General features: G+C 47.4%; 1 protein-coding gene across 2 annotated transcripts in view; it reads left to right on the top strand.

The window, feature by feature from the left end:
* COG3 (component of oligomeric golgi complex 3) overlaps positions 1 to 17,084 on the top strand; it is an 87,057-nt gene that overhangs the window by 21,543 nt on the left and 48,430 nt on the right. Inside the window, exons 7-9 of one of the 2 annotated variants that reach the window (XM_044284069.1) lie at positions 8,016 to 8,141; positions 10,728 to 10,808; positions 11,095 to 11,138. In XM_044284069.1, the coding sequence (XP_044140004.1) occupies positions 8,016 to 8,141; positions 10,728 to 10,808; positions 11,095 to 11,138 (251 nt within the window). Of the gene's footprint in view, positions 1 to 8,015; positions 8,151 to 10,727; positions 10,809 to 11,094; positions 11,139 to 17,084 lie in introns of both variants that reach the window. The other variant, XM_044284068.1, reaches the window with a different exon arrangement.

The raw sequence follows: 17,084 nt of genomic DNA, 5'->3' as shown, positions 1-17,084 counted from the left end.
GGCGGAGCTTGTTCCCGCACCTCTGCTGAGGTTTTTTGCCGCGCTTCCTCACTCCTGACTGGAAGCTGGGACACGTGGGAGACTCTGACTCCTGGTGCATTGCTCGGTTTTCTGTGGACGCACGCTGGCTCTCTGCTGTTGCTGCCTTCTGCGGCTGCTGATCCGGACCTTCTTACTCCTGACGTTCTTCAGAGGCACTGGTAGGACAGTTAACCCTCTCCTAACCCTCCTGGTCATAGCTGCTGCAACCCCTTGTGGTCTCTGTATAAGGGTACGACCACATTTCAGCATGTCAGATCCCACGGGTGCCCCCAAACCCTGGTACCATGCCTGTACCGCCTGCAAGGAACTTTTTCCGCGTGGGCAATCTGAGCCGCATTGCCTTGCATGTCAGGCCCCGGTGCAGGGCCTGCTTCCCGCTGCGCCCCCCGTTGTCTCTGAACCCCCTGACTGGGCTAGGTCTCTGTCTCAGGCAGTGGAAAGCCTTACACACGTAGTGGGCCGTCTCGTGGATAGACCGCCTCTCCCGCAGGCTACCGCAATCCCTGTCGCACCCGCTGGGAATTCCGTTTCTGCCGCCCCCACTGATTCCCTGCCTCCCAGTGAATCTTCCAGGGCCCGGCATACTCAGAAACGTTCAAGGGTTGAGCGCACATCTTCTCCTGATGTTTCGCTCTCTCCGCCATGCGTGCGAGCTCAGTCAAGTCTATCCTCTCAAAGGGATACACCTTCTGAGGGAGAACTGGCGGATTCGGACGTGGACATGGACTCAGAGCTTCCGTCAAAATTGTCATCCGCGGTGGGGCATCTTATCGCTAGCATCCGCGATACCTTTCAGATACACGATGACCCCCCCCAGCTCTGAGCAGGCCGGCGTGTCCTTTCTCCGGCCCAGACCGGCCTCCAAGGTTTTTCCCATACATGCTGATTTTTCTTCTGTGGTATCCAAGGCTTGGACTCGGCCTAACGTCCGCTTTATTACACCTAAAAAGCTGGACATTTGCTATCCCTTTCCAGCGGATTCTGTGACCACGTGGACATCCCCGCCCAAGGTTGATCCTCCCGTGGCTCGCCTGTCCAAGAGCACTGCTATTCCTGTACAGGACGGATCTTCCCTCCAGTCTGCTGAGGACCGTCGTACGGAATCCCTCTCCAAGGCCATATTCACTGCCTCTGGTTCGGCCCTTAGACCGGTCTTTGCCTCCGCCTGGGTTGGTAAAGCGGTCTCTGAATAGGGTTTGCAACTGGAGCAGGAGTTAGGGTCGGACGTCCCTGTTCAGGACCTCCGTTCCTTAGCCCAGCTAATTATTCAGGCCGGAAAATTTATCTGTGAGGCCTCCCTTGATGCGGGTGCCCTCATTGCCCGTTCCTCGGCCCTGGCAGTTTCTGTCAGGAGGGAACTCTGGCTGAAGGTTTGGGCGGCGGACGCCGCTTCCAAACGCTCTTTGGCCGGCCTACCATTCACGGGTTCCCGTTTGTTCGGGACCCGTCTGGACGAACTTATATCAGAGGCCACGGGTGGGAAGAGTACTCGCCTCCCCCAGTCCAGGCCAAAGGGCGCCCCCCGTGGTCGCGCTGGTTCGTCCCGGTTTCGGTCCTTTCGTAAGCCCACCGGGTCTAGACCCGCGGCCGGTTCTTCTTCCTCTGGCCCAGCCCAGGACAGACGCAAGAAGCAGTTTTTTCGGGCGCACCTACCTGGCGCAAGGCCCAGCCTGCACGGGCTCCCACAGGCCAGCAGCCCTCTGCCTGAAGGTGCGCCCCCACCCACCCGGGTGGGGGGCCGCCTTCTCCTGTTCAGGAACCTATGGCGGGCCCACATCTCAGACGCATGGGCGCTCGAGATTGTATCTTGCGGGTACAAGATCGAATTTGCGTCCATTCCGCCAGACCGTTTCTTCCGGTCCCGTCCTCCGTGGGATCCCGTACGAGCGGCCGCCTTCTTCGCGGCCATTCGCTCGCTAATGGACAAGGGTGTCGTCGCCCCTGTGCCTCCGACGGAAAGGTTCAGGGGGTTCTATTCGAACCTCTTTGTGGTCCCCAAGAAGGAAGGCTCGGTGCGGCCGATCTTGGACCTAAAGCGCCTGAACCGTTTTCTCCGTCTGCAGAGATTCCGGATGGAGTCTCTCCGGTCCGCAGTGGCCTCCCTGGAAAAGGGGGATTTCATGGCCTCAATCGACGTTCAGGATGCATACCTCCACGTTCCGGTTGCTCCATGTCATCACCGCTTCCTGCGCTTCGCGGTGGGGGACGATCACTTCCAATTCGTCGCCCTTCCCTTTGGTCTGGCGACGGCTCCTTGGGTGTTCACCAAGGTCCTGGCCCCTGTCTTGGCCCTTCTACGTTCAAGAAGTGTTTTTCTTCTTCCGTACTTGGACGACATCTTGGTCAAGGCACCCTCCTTTTCTCAGGCATCCGGCAGTGTGGATCTCACTCTGGAGACCCTGACGCGGTTTGGTTGGATTATCAACCACCCCAAGTCTTCCCTTACCCCCTCCAGACGACTGATCTTCCTGGGGATGCTCCTGGATACGGAACTGGCGGAGGTCCGCCTTCCGTCGGACAAGCGTCTGGCCCTTCGCGGATCGGTTCGCAGTCTCCTCCGTCATCACCGTCCTTCCCTCAGATCCAGCATGTGGTTGCTGGGAAAGATGGTTGCCTGTTTCGAAGCGGTGCCGTTCGCACAATTCCGATCCCGCACCTTTCAGAGGGCGATTCTGTCTGCCTGGGACAAATCACCGAGGAGTCTGGACAGGACCTTTCTTCTGCCTCCCCTGGCTCGGGCTTCCCTCAGCTGGTGGTTGCATATCCCTCTAAGGGGGAGGTCCTTCCTTCCACTGCACTGGCTGGTGATTACCACCGATGCCAGCTTACGGGGGTGGGGGGGGGGGGGTTTTCCCTCCCCGATCCGTCCAGGGCGTTTGGTCTCTATCGGAGTCCAGACTTCCAATCAACATTCTGGAACTGAGGGCGGTTCTTTTGTCCCTCAGACACTGGACCCATCTACTGAGGGGCCACCCTGTTCGGATCCAGTCGGACAATGCCACGGCTGTGGTGTACATAAACCATCAGGGAGGCACCCGCAGCGCTGCGGCGATGCAAGAGGTGTCCCTCATTCTCCTCTGGGCGGAGACGCACGTGCCAGCCTTGTCTGCGATTTACATCCCGGGGGTGGACAACTGGGCGGCGGGTTTCCTCAGCCGGTCCACCATCGACCCGGGAGAATGGTCTCTGCATCCAGAGGTGTTCGAGGCCCTTTGTCTTCGCTGGGGTCGGCCCGACGTGGACCTCATGGCCTCCAAATTCAACCACAAGGTTCCCCTATACCTGGCCAGGGCACGGGACCCGAAGGCATACGGCGCCGACGCGCTCGTCCTTCCGTGGCGCGAATTCTCCCTTCTGTACGTCTTTCCTCCTTTTCCCCTCCTGCCACGGGTTCTTCGGAGGATCGCGGCAGAGGGCGTTCCCGCGATTCTAATCGCCCCGGATTGGCCCCGCCGGTCCTGGCACGCCGACCTAATGTTGCTGTTGGCAGACGCACCGTGGCCACTGCCCTCCAGGGAAGACCTTCTCTCTCAGGGTCCGATCTTCCACGAGCATTTAGGCTCGCTACGTTTGACGTAGTCCGCACCATAATCCGTGCTCGTAAGCCCGTATCCTCTAGAATCTACTATCTGGTTTGGAGGTCCTATCTGGGGTTCTGTGAGTCCCGGAGCATCCCACCTCTCCGGTTTTCTCTTCCCACGATCCTGTCCTTCCTCCAGTCGGGTCTGGACCTGGGGCTGGGCCTCAGTTCTCTGAAGGGACAGATTTCGGCGCTGTCTATTCTTCTCCAGCGTCCCCTGGCCCCTCTAGGGCCGATTAAGACCTTTTTGCAAGGGGTGGCTCACTGTTCCGCCGTACCGCCCTCCGGTTCCTTCCTGGGACCTGAATGTGGTGCTCTCGGCGCTCCAATCTGCCCCCTTCGAGCCTTTGCGGGAGGTCTCCCTTCGCCTTCTGTCCTGCAAGGTCATCTTTCTTGTGGCCATCACGTCTCTCCGACAGGTGTCGGAGTTAGCGGCTCTTTCTTGCTCCGATCCTTTCCCGGTCTTCCACCAGGATAAGGTTGTGCTTCGGCCTGTCCCGACTTTCCTGCCAAAGGTGGTCTCCGCCTTTCACATCAATGAGGCCATCGTCCTTCCGTCGCTCTGTCCCTCTCCTGCCCACCCCAGGGAACGGGAACTGCACCGTCTGGATGTGGTCAGGGCGTTGAGGATTTACTTGGAGGTCACCGGATCCTTTCGGCGCACGGATTCCCTGTTTGTGGTTCCGGAGGGTTCGCGGAAGGGTTTGGCGGTCTCCAAGGTGGCCATTGCCCGTTTCATTAAACTGGCGGTGTCTGAGGCTTATCGAGCCAAGGGCAGGGCTCCGCCTTTCGGCGTCACTGCTCATTCCACCAGAGCAGTCGGGGCTTCCTGGGCGCATAGGCATCGGGCCTCGGCTGAGCAGTTGTGCAAAGCAGCCACTTGGTCCTCTCTGCACACTTTCACAAGGTTCTATAGGGTGCATACGCATGCATCAGCGGATGCTGCTTTGGGCCGCCTGGTTTTGCAGGCTGCGGTTTCCTGATGCTCCGGTGGTGTTCCGCCTTGGGTTGTGGTCCCTCCCTTCTTGGACTGCTCTTGAACGTCCCAAGGTCTGTGTCCCCCAAGGAAAATGGGCGAGAAAAGGAGATTTGTGTATAACTTACCAGTTAAATCTCTTTCTCGCTCTTCCTTGGGGGACACAGCACCCACCCTTCTGTGTTTTGGTTATAGGGTTATGGTCTGGCGCCCCGTTGGGTTGCTGGCTGTTGTTTCCATTATTGGTTGTTATCCTTTCACTACTTGGACACGCAACTGGTAGCCTCTATCTCCAGGCTGAGGGTATAGCTGATGGAGGAGGGGCTTAACAGTTTTACTTAGTGTCACGCCTCCTAGGGAGCTGAGCTATACCCAAGGTCTGTGTCCCCCCAAGGAAGAGCGAGAAAGAGATTTAACTGGTAAGTTATACAAAAATCTCCTTTTTTGTGGTTTTGGTGCAGCTGATGGTCGCAGCGCCTGTGCTAGGTCTACATCAGATCAGACAGTGGGGGTCATTTATCATGCTTGTCTGTTTTTTACAATGCGATTAGATAGTGGTTTTAGCCTGTCACTATTTTGCATAGTATTTATAAAGAGTCACACAGCAGGTGATGAATTGGTTGGATCATGAATTGGCAACAAACTGCAGCGGCTAAAAAAAAAAGTCGCATATTAGGTCTAAAGTTGCAGCCATGTAGATATATTTGTGAAACGGCTTGCATCTACCCACTGATGTGACTATTTTAACAAAATTGTTGCACGGCCCAACACAAAACAGACAAACAGAACTACGCCACTCCTGAAGTGGAGTAAAACATTTAATGTTTTAGCGCCTAATTGATTTGTAACAAAGGCGCAAAAAAAAAAGCCACCAGAATTGGACTACAATAGAAAATTGTCAAACAAGGCGCAAATGCTTCCAAAACAGGCACACTTTCATTAGTAAGTGCACCTACAAGAAATTGTCTAAAATAGGAAAACATTTGACTTAGGGCTCTTTCACACTTGCGTATTTCTTTTCTTCCCGCATAGAGTTCCGTTGTCGGGGATTATCCCAATGCATTCTGAATGGAGAGAAATCCGTTCAGGATGCATCAGGATGTCTTCAGTTCAAGACCGGAACGTTTTTTGGCCGGAGAAAATACAGCAGCATGCTGCGCTTTTTGCTCCGGCCAAAAATCCTGAACACTTGCCGTAAGGCCGGATCCGGAATTAATGCCCATTGAAAGGCATTGATCCAGCCTTAAGCTAAACGTCGTTTCGGCGCATTGCCGGATCCGACGTTTAGCTTTTTCTGAATGGTTACCATGGCTGCCGGGACGCTAAAGTCCTGTTTGCTATGGTAAAGTGTAGTGGGGAGCGGGGGAGCAGCATACTTACCGTCCGTGCGGTTCCTGGGGCGCTCCAGAGTGACATCAGGGCGCCCCAAGCGCATGGATGACGTGATCGCATGGATCACATGATCCATGCGCATGGGGCGCTCTGACGTCATTCTGGAGCGCCCCGGGAGCCACACGGGCGGTAAGTATACTGCTCCCCCACTCCCCACTACTACTACTATGGCAACCAGGACTTTAATAGCGTCCTGGCTGCCATAGTAACACTCAACGCATTTTGAAGACTGATCAGTCTTCAAATGCTTTCAGTTCACTTGCGGTGTTACGGATCCAGCGGGCACTTCCGGCAATGGAAGTGCACGCCAGATCCTAACAACGCAAGTGTGAAAGAGGCCTAAAACAGGCGCAAAACGCTAAAATAAATGACCCCCAGTGACTTATCCATCAAAGATTGCACCTTTTTTAATGACCAGTAGATGGCATCAGAGACAAAGTAAATACAACCCAAGTACGGTAACTGATGATCAGTAGTCGTCTGCTGGGTGTGAAGTAATATGAGGAAAATATGAGAAAGGAAGGGGTTAATTGGGATATGTCAAAGGTTTATCTGCCCACTTTCATAAACTAAATTTTTTTTTTTTTTTTTTATAAAGAAGCCAGTTTGGATCCTATAAGACAGGGGTGCACAACCTTTTTTGGTCTGGGGCCCCATTGTCACATCGCACTATTTTAATTTTTTATCATTACTTTATTATTTATTTTTAAAATATATTTTTGCCACATAATATGACAATGAACAATTTTATGTTTCACGTTTTCCTTTTTATAGCTTTCTTTTACTTGTATTTTTTTATTTATTTTATGTATTTTTGCAGAACTTTTTCCTTTTTAATTTTTTTGTTTTCAATTTTTATTTTTTTAACTTTTTATTATATATATTTGCCACTTAATTTGTCCCCAAAAGGTCCATAAAAGAACTTTGGGGACATGTGATCGCCCGGTCTACACTGCACAGTGCGCCGCTCACCTGTGTGAGGAGAAGGCAGAAGCGCTGATACACTGCTTCTGCCTTCTCCTCGGGTCTCATGGTGTCTCTGACAGCCGGGGAGCCGTCCTGCTATGGAGCAGGAGCTGTAACCCTGCAATTGTGCAGCTCCGGACGATCAGCTATGTTGCTGCCAAGCAATGCTCTGGGGGCCGCAGGTTGTGCACCCCTGCTATAAGATATGAGTACAGGGCTGATTAACTGATTCAGCCCCGGTATCCCTTGTTCTTCTTGACCTTGTTAGCGGCTGCCAGCGGTAATTATGGCAGTGTATGCCTCTGACTGTCCGACTACAGTGGCAATATGGGGAAGCAATAGTGTATCACTGTAAAAGATTTCTGCAGCGATGAGGTAAATGGAGCAGGCAGGTGTTGGCACTCAGTCATTGAGCAATTCTTGGGTATATTATTCTATATTATGCATTATAGATAGAGTATTAGTATACAAAAAGAGAACAGCACTTCTTGGGTAGGTACATTCATACAGAGCTGAAGAGTTCTAGGTGGTCACCTTTATTTTCATGATGCTTACAGCGCGCAGTGTTCTTCTTTCCTGGATGTGGGACTCTGGTCAAAGTTTTCCACCATTATGTCTTTAGTGGACTTGCCGTACTTCTTCATGATCTGTATGTTTTATCATATACGATGAAGGGATACATTAAAGGGATTATCCTGGAAATGATACTGATGACCTGTCCTCAGGACAGGTCATCAATATCAGATCGGCGACACAGCGACCCCCGCCGATCAGCTGAGCACTGCAGCCTCTTACTAGGCCATGTGATGTCACCGTACATCGGTCACATGGCCTAGTTGCTGCTCAGCCCCATAGAAGTGAATGGGGCTGAGCTGCAATACCAAACACAGCCACTATACAATATATGACGCTATGCCTGGTGAGCTGCTGGGACTCCGACCCTGCCGATGTGATAATAATGTCCTATCCTGAGGATAGGTCATCATTATCATTTCCTTGATAACTCCTTTAATGTATTATGGGTTTATTCACTAAGATTTTTTTTTTTTTTTCATACAGCCGAACTATAAAGATTATCCGGTTTACATGGCGAAGGTTAAGCAGTGTCTTTCTAAAGCTATGCACCTTATGAAGACGTACACGGTGAACACACTACAGAACCTCACAAATCAACTCATGAAACGGGTACGTCAGGTGAGCGGTGATTTGCATTGGTTATAGGTTCGATGCAGATTGTAAGCTCATGAGGGCAGGCTCTCTTCTGGCTGGTTCTGTGTTTCACATTGGTTTTACTATGATTGATTTTATTTTATTTTATTTTATTTTATTTTTTAAATACCTGCTAATATAAAGACTTTAGTAGCAGCTGTGTGCATCTTTACAGTTCAATCCGTGGAAACATTTCAAGGCATATATCAGATATGAAACCTATTTTGCTTCCTTGTTAAAGGGACCCTGACATTAGGTTTATGGCTCTAAACGCCCATCATGTTTTATAAAGCTGGGGGTTATCGTTCCAAACATAAGCATGTCACCACTGGTATTGAAAGACCTTCAGTTGCTTCCGGCCAATGCGCAGTAAGGAGAGGTGTATTGTCCTCGGCTTTACCTGCGCAGTTAGTGTGCTCTCGTATTGTCCTCGGCTTCACCTGCGCATTGCGTGTGCTCTCGTATTGTCCTCGGCTTCACCTGCGCATTGCGTGTGCTCTCGTGTTGTCCTCGGCTTCACCTGCGCATTGCGTGTGCTCTCGTGTTGTCCTCGGCTTCACCTGCGCAGTGCGTGTGCTCTCGTGTTGTCCTCGGCTTCACCTGCGCAGTGCGTGTGCTCTCGTGTTGTCCTCGGCTTCACCTGCGCAGTGCGTGTGCTCTCGTGTTGTCCTCGGCTTCACCTGCGCAGTGCGTGTGCTCTCGTGTTGTCCTCGGCTTCACCTGCGCAGTGCGTGTGCTCTCGTGTTGTCCTCGGCTTCACCTGCGCAGTGCGTGTGCTCTCGTGTTGTCCTCGGCTTCACCTGCGCAGTGCGTGTGCTCCCGAAGCCGCTGGACTCTTCTCTGGTAACACCTAATGCTGAAATAGACAGTTGTGACATGGGCAAGTTTAGAAAGCAAAACCATACCTGTTTATCATCATACTAGTGGTTTAGTGGCTTGATAGTGACAGGTTCCTTTTTAAATGGGTTGTGCAGACATTATATATTGATGGCCTATCCTTAGAATAAGTCATTAATATCTGCTCGGTGGAAGTCTGACACCTAGCAACTTCGCTGATCAGCTGTTTGAAGAGGAGCGCTGTTTACTCTTCATTACACTGCACGTCGTCTCTCTTGCTGCAGTGACGCAGTGTAGTTACAAGTACTCGCTACATTCAAGTGACTGGAGAGAATACTTGTAATTACACTGCACTGCCGAGACCACTGGCAGTTTAATGAAAAGGAAGTAGTGCTCACATGAAAAGCTGCCTCCTCTTCAAACAGCTGAGAATGATCGGCACCCCTGCCAATCAGATATTGATGACCTGTTTTTTTCACTCTCCGGTGCCCAGTGACGCCCCCCTGCAGTGCCCAAGAACGCCTCCTGATCATCAAAACACCTCCCACAGCCCGGCAAACGCTTCCACCCCCTCCCCACGTCATAATCTACCTTATAGCTATGCCCCGTCCTTGTCTGCGGCCAGAAAACTCGCGCAGGCGCAGTACCGCCTGCGGCCTGCGCGATCATCAACGTCCTGAGGGCATCAGCGCTCAGGTCACATCACTGGGCTCGGCGCATGCCCAGTGAGACTTTTGAGGCTGTTGCCTTCAGGAGGTTGATGATCGCGTGCCGCAGGTGATACTGTGCCTGCGCGAGTTTTCTGGCCGCAGACAGGAAGAAGGACGGGGCATATCTATAAGGTAGATTATGACGTGGGGAGGGGGCGGAACCGTTTGCCGGGCTTTGGGAGGTGTTTTGATGATCAGGAGGCTGTCTTGGGCACTGCAGGCAGCGTTTTGGTGTCTGCCTCCAAAGCGGAATGGAGACGGAACGGAGCCAAACTGATGCATTGTGAGTGGATCCTTTTCCATTCAGAATCCATTAGAGCAAAACTGATCCGTTTTGGACCGCGTGTAAGAGCCCTGAGCGGATCTCACAAACGGAAACCAAAACTCCAGTGTGAAAGTAGCCTAAGCCAGTTCTACTTTACACCAGCTTGATAAATCTCCCCCTTTGAGTTTTAAGGACAACTAGTGGCAGAGGATTATTCCAGGTCTAAGTTGAGGAGTGGTACTGTATTGCATATGGCCACTACATTTAAAAAAATTAGAGGAATTCATATTTTTACATTATCTGACGTTTCTCAGTGATATGTCAAAGTCCTTTATTAACCCTCACATTTACTACTGCAGCTGCGCTGGAATTCTGGCATAAGTTGCAGCATAGTTTGGTGCACTTTTATGCAAAGTTGTTCATTTAATTTTAGAGATTTAAGAATCCTATAAACCAAAAGGAGTAATCCATTGTGCCTTGCCGACCCACTCACGGTTCAGGGGCGTTTTTTAAATATTTTCAACATAAATTATGTTGCAAAAAAAGTGTCTACCATGTCTCAAATTTATCATCCAGCCTGAGCCACTGGACACATGTGACACCTCCTTAGACTTGCGTGGCCTTTTGTGTTTTAGACAGGATTATTAAATCTGCTCTTATGCCCCTAAGGTCATGTTGAAGTCCTCCACTGCCTGGAAACGTACAGTCTTCTTTAGATGTGATAAATGTTTATTTTTTTTCCCCCGTCAGGATCCATCAACAGCACCACATTCTGACAACGCGTTCACGTTATTTTATGTCAAGTTTAGGGGAGCAGCTCCAAAGGTCAGGGTGAGTATTCCTTAGCTGATGATATTTTTTGTGATGACATTTTTCTATATTTTGTAGAATTACGTGTTCATGGGAGCTATAATGATCTATTGCTTTATAAAATCGTGTTTGTTGCTTGTTTTTCCATCTCTCTAGTCTGGCTCTTTGGATGTTGAGAGTCATTCCTTCACATGAATTGGATTGTTACAAATAATGTCAGCTTGCTCTGATAAATGCTTTGAAATGCTAGCCCTTATGCTGTAATATTACACCATGTCTTATTGACTGTCTTGCTTTGTTTGCCTAGACGCTTATTGAACAAATGGAGCAGAGATCAGAGAGGTTACCAGAGTGAGTATTATTTTTATGGGAAAGTTTTACTTCAAATGCATATTTTGAATAAAAAAATAAATAGCTGACTAAAGAGCATTATAGATTTACCCTTTTAGACACAAGAAAGTAAAAGTTTGGGTTTCCCTGATATTTAACTGTTGATGAGCTAGCCTTGTCCCCACTGTGTATTAGCGCTCTGTCGGATGCATCTCTCTCAGCTGTCTATGTCCACAGGACGCAGAGACAGCTGATTGTAATGGAGTAGCAGGCAGCTCTCCCCAGCAGCATGATGTACCGTCACACTGGGCCGTGTAGAAGGAGCGGTGCCGGCTGGGAATCGGCTGTGTGCATCTTCTCCTACACAGCAGCAGCATGATGTGTGACAGTATATCGTGCTGCGGGGGAGCGCTGGCTGCTTAGGTTAATGGTGAAGTGGACTGCTCCCTGCCCCACCATTACGATCAGCTGTCTCTGCGTCCTGTGGACATAGAGACAGCTGAGAGAGATGCATAGTTCAGCCGAGCGGCATCGACAGAGCACTAATGCACGTTGCGGACACGTCAAGGATGTGAGGGACATGAATGGTGAGAGAGAAAGGTGGTGCAGGGCTGTGGCACAGGAGAGGGGCATGCACATACGCAGAGGCAGCTTCTACCTGACCCTGAACCTCAATGCTGACATCACATCGACGGGCAGTGCAGGTGGGCGTGGGGAGCATGTGACTTGTCGATGTGATGTCAGCAAGACAACAAACCAGGTCGCGTGACTGGTTTGTAAAATGCCTCACCGCATTAGAAAGACCACACCTATAAAATACAGTACATACTTTATTGCATAATATCAAATTGAACATACAACGAATTAATAAAATCAATTACAAATTGTAGTACAGGTGAGCGCTATGAAAGATTGTAACCCTACCAGACCCTGGGTCTGCACTGCCCTCTCAACTAAATCCCCTTACATACATAAAGTAGTAGTGTATATATATATATGTGTGTGTGTGTATAAAATATATATATATATATATATATATATATATATATATATATATATATATATATATATATATATATAAATTATTAGAAAAAAAACACCGGCAGCACCATCCAAAACGAGGTAAATGGAAAAAGGCGGGTGCAAGGTCCAAGTATGGCAACAGGTGCTTACCCACTGATATAGAATAAAAATCCGACTGCACTCCAGATGAATCTTCAATAAAACAGTGTGTTTTTATTCACCCATATGATGGCAAAAAGCGACGTTTTTGGCTCATACGTTGTTGGCTTGGCTTAATAGACAGGCCGCTCCCTATACACAGAGAGATACTTGTGACCAATGCAGTGAAGAGAAGCCACACTACAGCCTCTTCTCCCTTTGCCTGAACTCTTCTTCCTGTAGCCGAAATTTAAACTATGAGGAAAATTCTTAATTTTCCCTTATGTCTCTTTTTAGCCTTAAGGCTCCATTCACACGTCTGCAAATGGGTCCTCATCCATTTTGCAATTTTGCGAACTGGTGTGGACCCATTCATTCTATGGGAACGGAATGGATGCGGAGAGCACACGGTGTGCTCTCCGTATTTCCGGACTGCGCCCCCGATCTTCCGGTCCGCACCTCGGGGAGAAAAATAGAACATGTCCTATTCTTGTCCGCAATTGCGGACAAGACTATGCATTTCTATGGGGGTGCCGGCCGGGTGTATAGCGGATCCGCAATACACTATGGACGTGTGAATGGACCCTTAAAGTTGTAAGACCTTGGGTATGTGGCAAGGGCGGGATATGGGCACGGCCATCTCCCATGGCACAATTATCATTAATTACTAGATTTCATTCTGGCTGATGGAATGTCAGAGGAGGCATGTAATTTTATAACATCACCATAAGTTCCATGCCTCCTTTTGCAGCGCAGAACCTATCAAGACTGGTGCCGCCGATATCGGTCTTGATAAATCGGGGCCTATGTTTTCTAGGTGTCTGTAATAAGTGAGCCTGGTAGGATTTCTTGCTGCCAGTGGTTCACTCAGCATGAAATGGGTAACTTGTCTCCTTGGAGGTGTTCCCTGGTGTTAACCCCTTAAGGACTCGGTACTATTTCACCTTAAGGACTTGGCCATTTTTTGCAAATCTGACCAGTGTCACTTTAAGTGCTGATAACTTTAAAACGCTTTGACTTATCCAGGCCGTTCTGAGATTGTTTGTTTGTTTTTTTCCGCCACATATTGTACTTCATGACACTGGTAAAATTAAGTAAAAAAAAATAAAAATCATTTTTATTTATAAAAAAATATGAAATTTACCCAAAATGTGTGTAAAAAATAAAACATACATACATACCGGGTCCCGGAGCGGTGTGCGCCCGATCACTGCAGGGGTCCGGCAGTCCCTGGTAGCCGGGCCCCTGCTGTATCCGCCGGCATTGCTGTTTACAGCGATGCCGGCGGATTAACCCCTTCTATGCCGCGGTCTGCGGTGACCGCGACATAGAAGTTGTTTGCGGCAGGTGAGTGATCGCATCGAGTTCCCGCGCTGCTGGGACCCGATGCGTGACAAGGCAGCCAGATGCCGTGCAGAGGCTGCCCAATGCCTTGCCTTCTACGGGAGCCGAGGAGATTCAGCCTCAGGCTGGGTCTCCTAGGCAACCTGTTAGTGTATGACACTGAGTCATACACTAACAGGCAATGCATTACAATACAGATGTGTTGTAATGCATTGCAGAGGGGATCAGACCCCTAAAAGAGTGGGACAGAAATAGTTTAAAAAATAATAAGTTAAAAAAAGTGTTTTGAATAAAAAAAGAAAGTTTCAAGTAAAAAAAAAAACAAAAAAAAAAAAACACTCCCCATTCCCCTGATTTTCTAATAGAAGAAAAAAGAAAAAGAAAAACCGGACATATTAGGCATCGCCACGTCCGTAACGAACGGCTCTATAAATATATCACATGATCCACCCCATCCGATAGACACCATAAAAAATAAAAACTGTGTATAAAAAATCCATTTTTGTCAACTTACATCACTAAAAGTGAAACGCCAAGCGATCAAAAAGGCATATGCCCCCAAAAATAGTACCAATCTAACAGTCACCTCATCCCGCAAAAAATGAGCCCCTACATAGGACAATCGCACAAAAACTGAAAAAACTATGGCGCTCAGACTATGAAGACACTAAAACATAATTATTTTTTTGTTTCAAAAATGAAATCATTGTGTAAAACTTAAATAAATAAAAAAAAATATTTATATATTGGGTAATGCCGCGTCCGTATTAACCTTCTCTATAAAAATATCACATGACCTAATCCCTCAGGTGAATACCGTAAAAAACAAACAAACAAAAAAACCGGTGTAAAAAAAGCTATTTTTTGTCACCTTAGATCACAAAAAGTGTAATAGCAAGCGATCAAAAAGTCATACGCACCCCAAAATAGTGCCAATCAAACCGTCATCTCATCCCGAAAAAAATTAGCCCCTACACAAGACAGTCGCCCAAAAAATAAATAAAACTATGGCTTTCAGAATGTGGAGACACTAAAGAATATATATATTTTTTTTCAAATTCTTTGTTATGTAAAACTGAAACAAACAAACAAAAAAAGTCATATTTGGTATTGTCGCGTCCGTGACAACCTGCTCTATAAAAATACCACATGATCTAACCTGTCAGATGAATGTTGTAAATAACAAAAAAAAAAAAATGGTGCCAAAACAGCTATTTTTTTGTTACTTTGCCTCACAAAAAGTGTAATATAGAGCAACCAAAAATTATATGTACCCTAAAATAGTACCAACAAAACTGCCACGCTATCCCGTAGTTTCTAAAATGGGGTCACTTTTTTGGAGTTTCTACTCTAGGGGTGCATCAGGAGGGCTTCAAATGGGTCATGGTGTCCAAAAAAACAGTCTAGCAAAATCTGCCTTTCAAAAACCGTATGGCATTCCTTTCCTTCTGCGTCCTACCGTGTGCCCGTACAGTGGTTTACGACCACATATGGGGTGTTTCTGTAAACTACAGAATCAGGGCCATAAATATTGAGTTTTGTTTGGCTGTTAACCCTTGCTTTTGTAACTGGAAAAAAATTATTAAAATGGAAAATCTGCAAAAAAAGTGAACTTTTGAAATTGTATCTCTATTTTCCATTAATTCTTGTGAAACACCTAAAGGGTTAACAAAGTTTGTAAAATCAGTTTTGAATACCTTGAGGGGTGTAGTTTCTAGAATGGGGTCATTTTTGGGTGGTTTCTATTATGTAAGCCTCACAAGGTGACTTCAGACCTGAACTGGTCCTTGAAAAGTGGGTTTTTGAAAATTTCTTAAAAATGTCTAGATTTGCTTCTAAACTTCTAAGCCTTGTAACATCCCCACAAAATAAGATGTCATTCCCAAAATGATCCAAACATGAAGTAGACATATGGGGAATGTAAAGTAATAACTATTTTTGTAGGTATTACTATGCATTATAGAAGTAGAGAAATTGAAACTTGAAAATTTGCAATTTTCTACAAATTTTTGGTAAATTTGGTATTTTTTTTTTATTGCATTTTTTATTTTTTTTTAAACTTTATTTTACCATTGTCATAAAGTACATTATGTGCCGAAAAAACTGTCTCAGAATGGCCTGGATAAGTCAAAGCGTTTTAAAGTTATCACCACTTAAAGTGACACTGGTCAGATTTGCAAAAAATGGCCTGGTCCTCAAGGTGAAAATGAGCTCGATCCTTAAGGGGATAATACATAGTAATACCTCCAAAAATAGTTATTACTTTACATTCCCCATATGTCTACTTCATGTTTGGATCATTTTGGGAATGATATTTTATTTTTTGGGGATGTTACAAGGCTTAGAAATTTAGAAGCAAATCTTGAAATTTTTCAGAAATTTCAAAAACCCAATTTTTAGGGACCAGTTCAGGTCTGAAGTCACTTTGTGAGGCTTACATAATAGAAACCGCCCAAAAATGTTACCCCACTATATAAACTACACCCTCAAGGTGTTCAAAACTGATTTTACAAACGTCGTAAACCCTTTAGGTGTTCCACAAGAATTAATTGAAAATAGAGATACAATTTCAAAATTTCAGATTTTCCATTTTAATCCTTTTCCCCAGTAACAAAGCAAGGGTTAACAGCCAAACAAAACTCTATATTTATGGCCCTGATTCTGTAGTTTACAGAAACACCCCATATGTAGTCGTAAACAGCTGTATGGGCACATGGCAGGGTGCAAAAGGAAAGGAATTCCATACGGTTTTTGGAAGGCAGATTTTGCTGGACTGTTTGTGTTAAAAAAATAAAAATAAAAAAAATGTCCCATTTGAAGCCCCTCTGATGCACCCCTAGAGTAGAAACTCCAAAAAAGTGGCCCCATTTTAGAAACTACGGGATAGGGTGGCAGTATTTACGTTTTTGTTTATTTTTACTTGAAACTTTTAATTTTTGGGGGGGAAAACTTTATTTTTGCAACTTTTTTTTCACTTTATTTTTTGTCTCACTTTGGGGGGTATATTCCTTTTACAATGCATTCCAATACTTCTGTATTGGAATGCATTAGCTGTATGAGTAATACTGTGTGTATTACTCATACAGCTTCTGGGTCTTGTGAGATCCAGGGGGCTGGATCTCACAGGCTCTTCACCGGAAGGCAGCGTGATGCCTTCCTTAGACATCGCGCTGCCTTCTATGCCATCGGGTCCCCCCCACAGCCGCATGGGGACCCGATGGTAAAGCCGCAAACCGCAGGTCTGAATTGACCTGCGGTTTCACATGACCCCCCCCCCCCCGGCGTTCTGACTGATTTCAGCGGGCATCCTTTTCCGATTAACCCCCGCGGTTTAAACCCATGATATACCGGTACGTCATGGGTCCTTAAGGACTCGGGAAACATGCCGCACCGGTACGTCATGCGTCCCTAAGCGGCTAAAGGGGTTGTCCCATGAAAAATATTCTACAGTTTTTAAACCAG

This window comes from Bufo gargarizans, chromosome 3, assembly GCF_014858855.1.
Source record: "Bufo gargarizans isolate SCDJY-AF-19 chromosome 3, ASM1485885v1, whole genome shotgun sequence".
Classification (NCBI taxonomy): Eukaryota; Metazoa; Chordata; class Amphibia; order Anura; family Bufonidae; genus Bufo; species Bufo gargarizans.
This window is presented reverse-complemented; position numbering and strand designations above follow the sequence as displayed.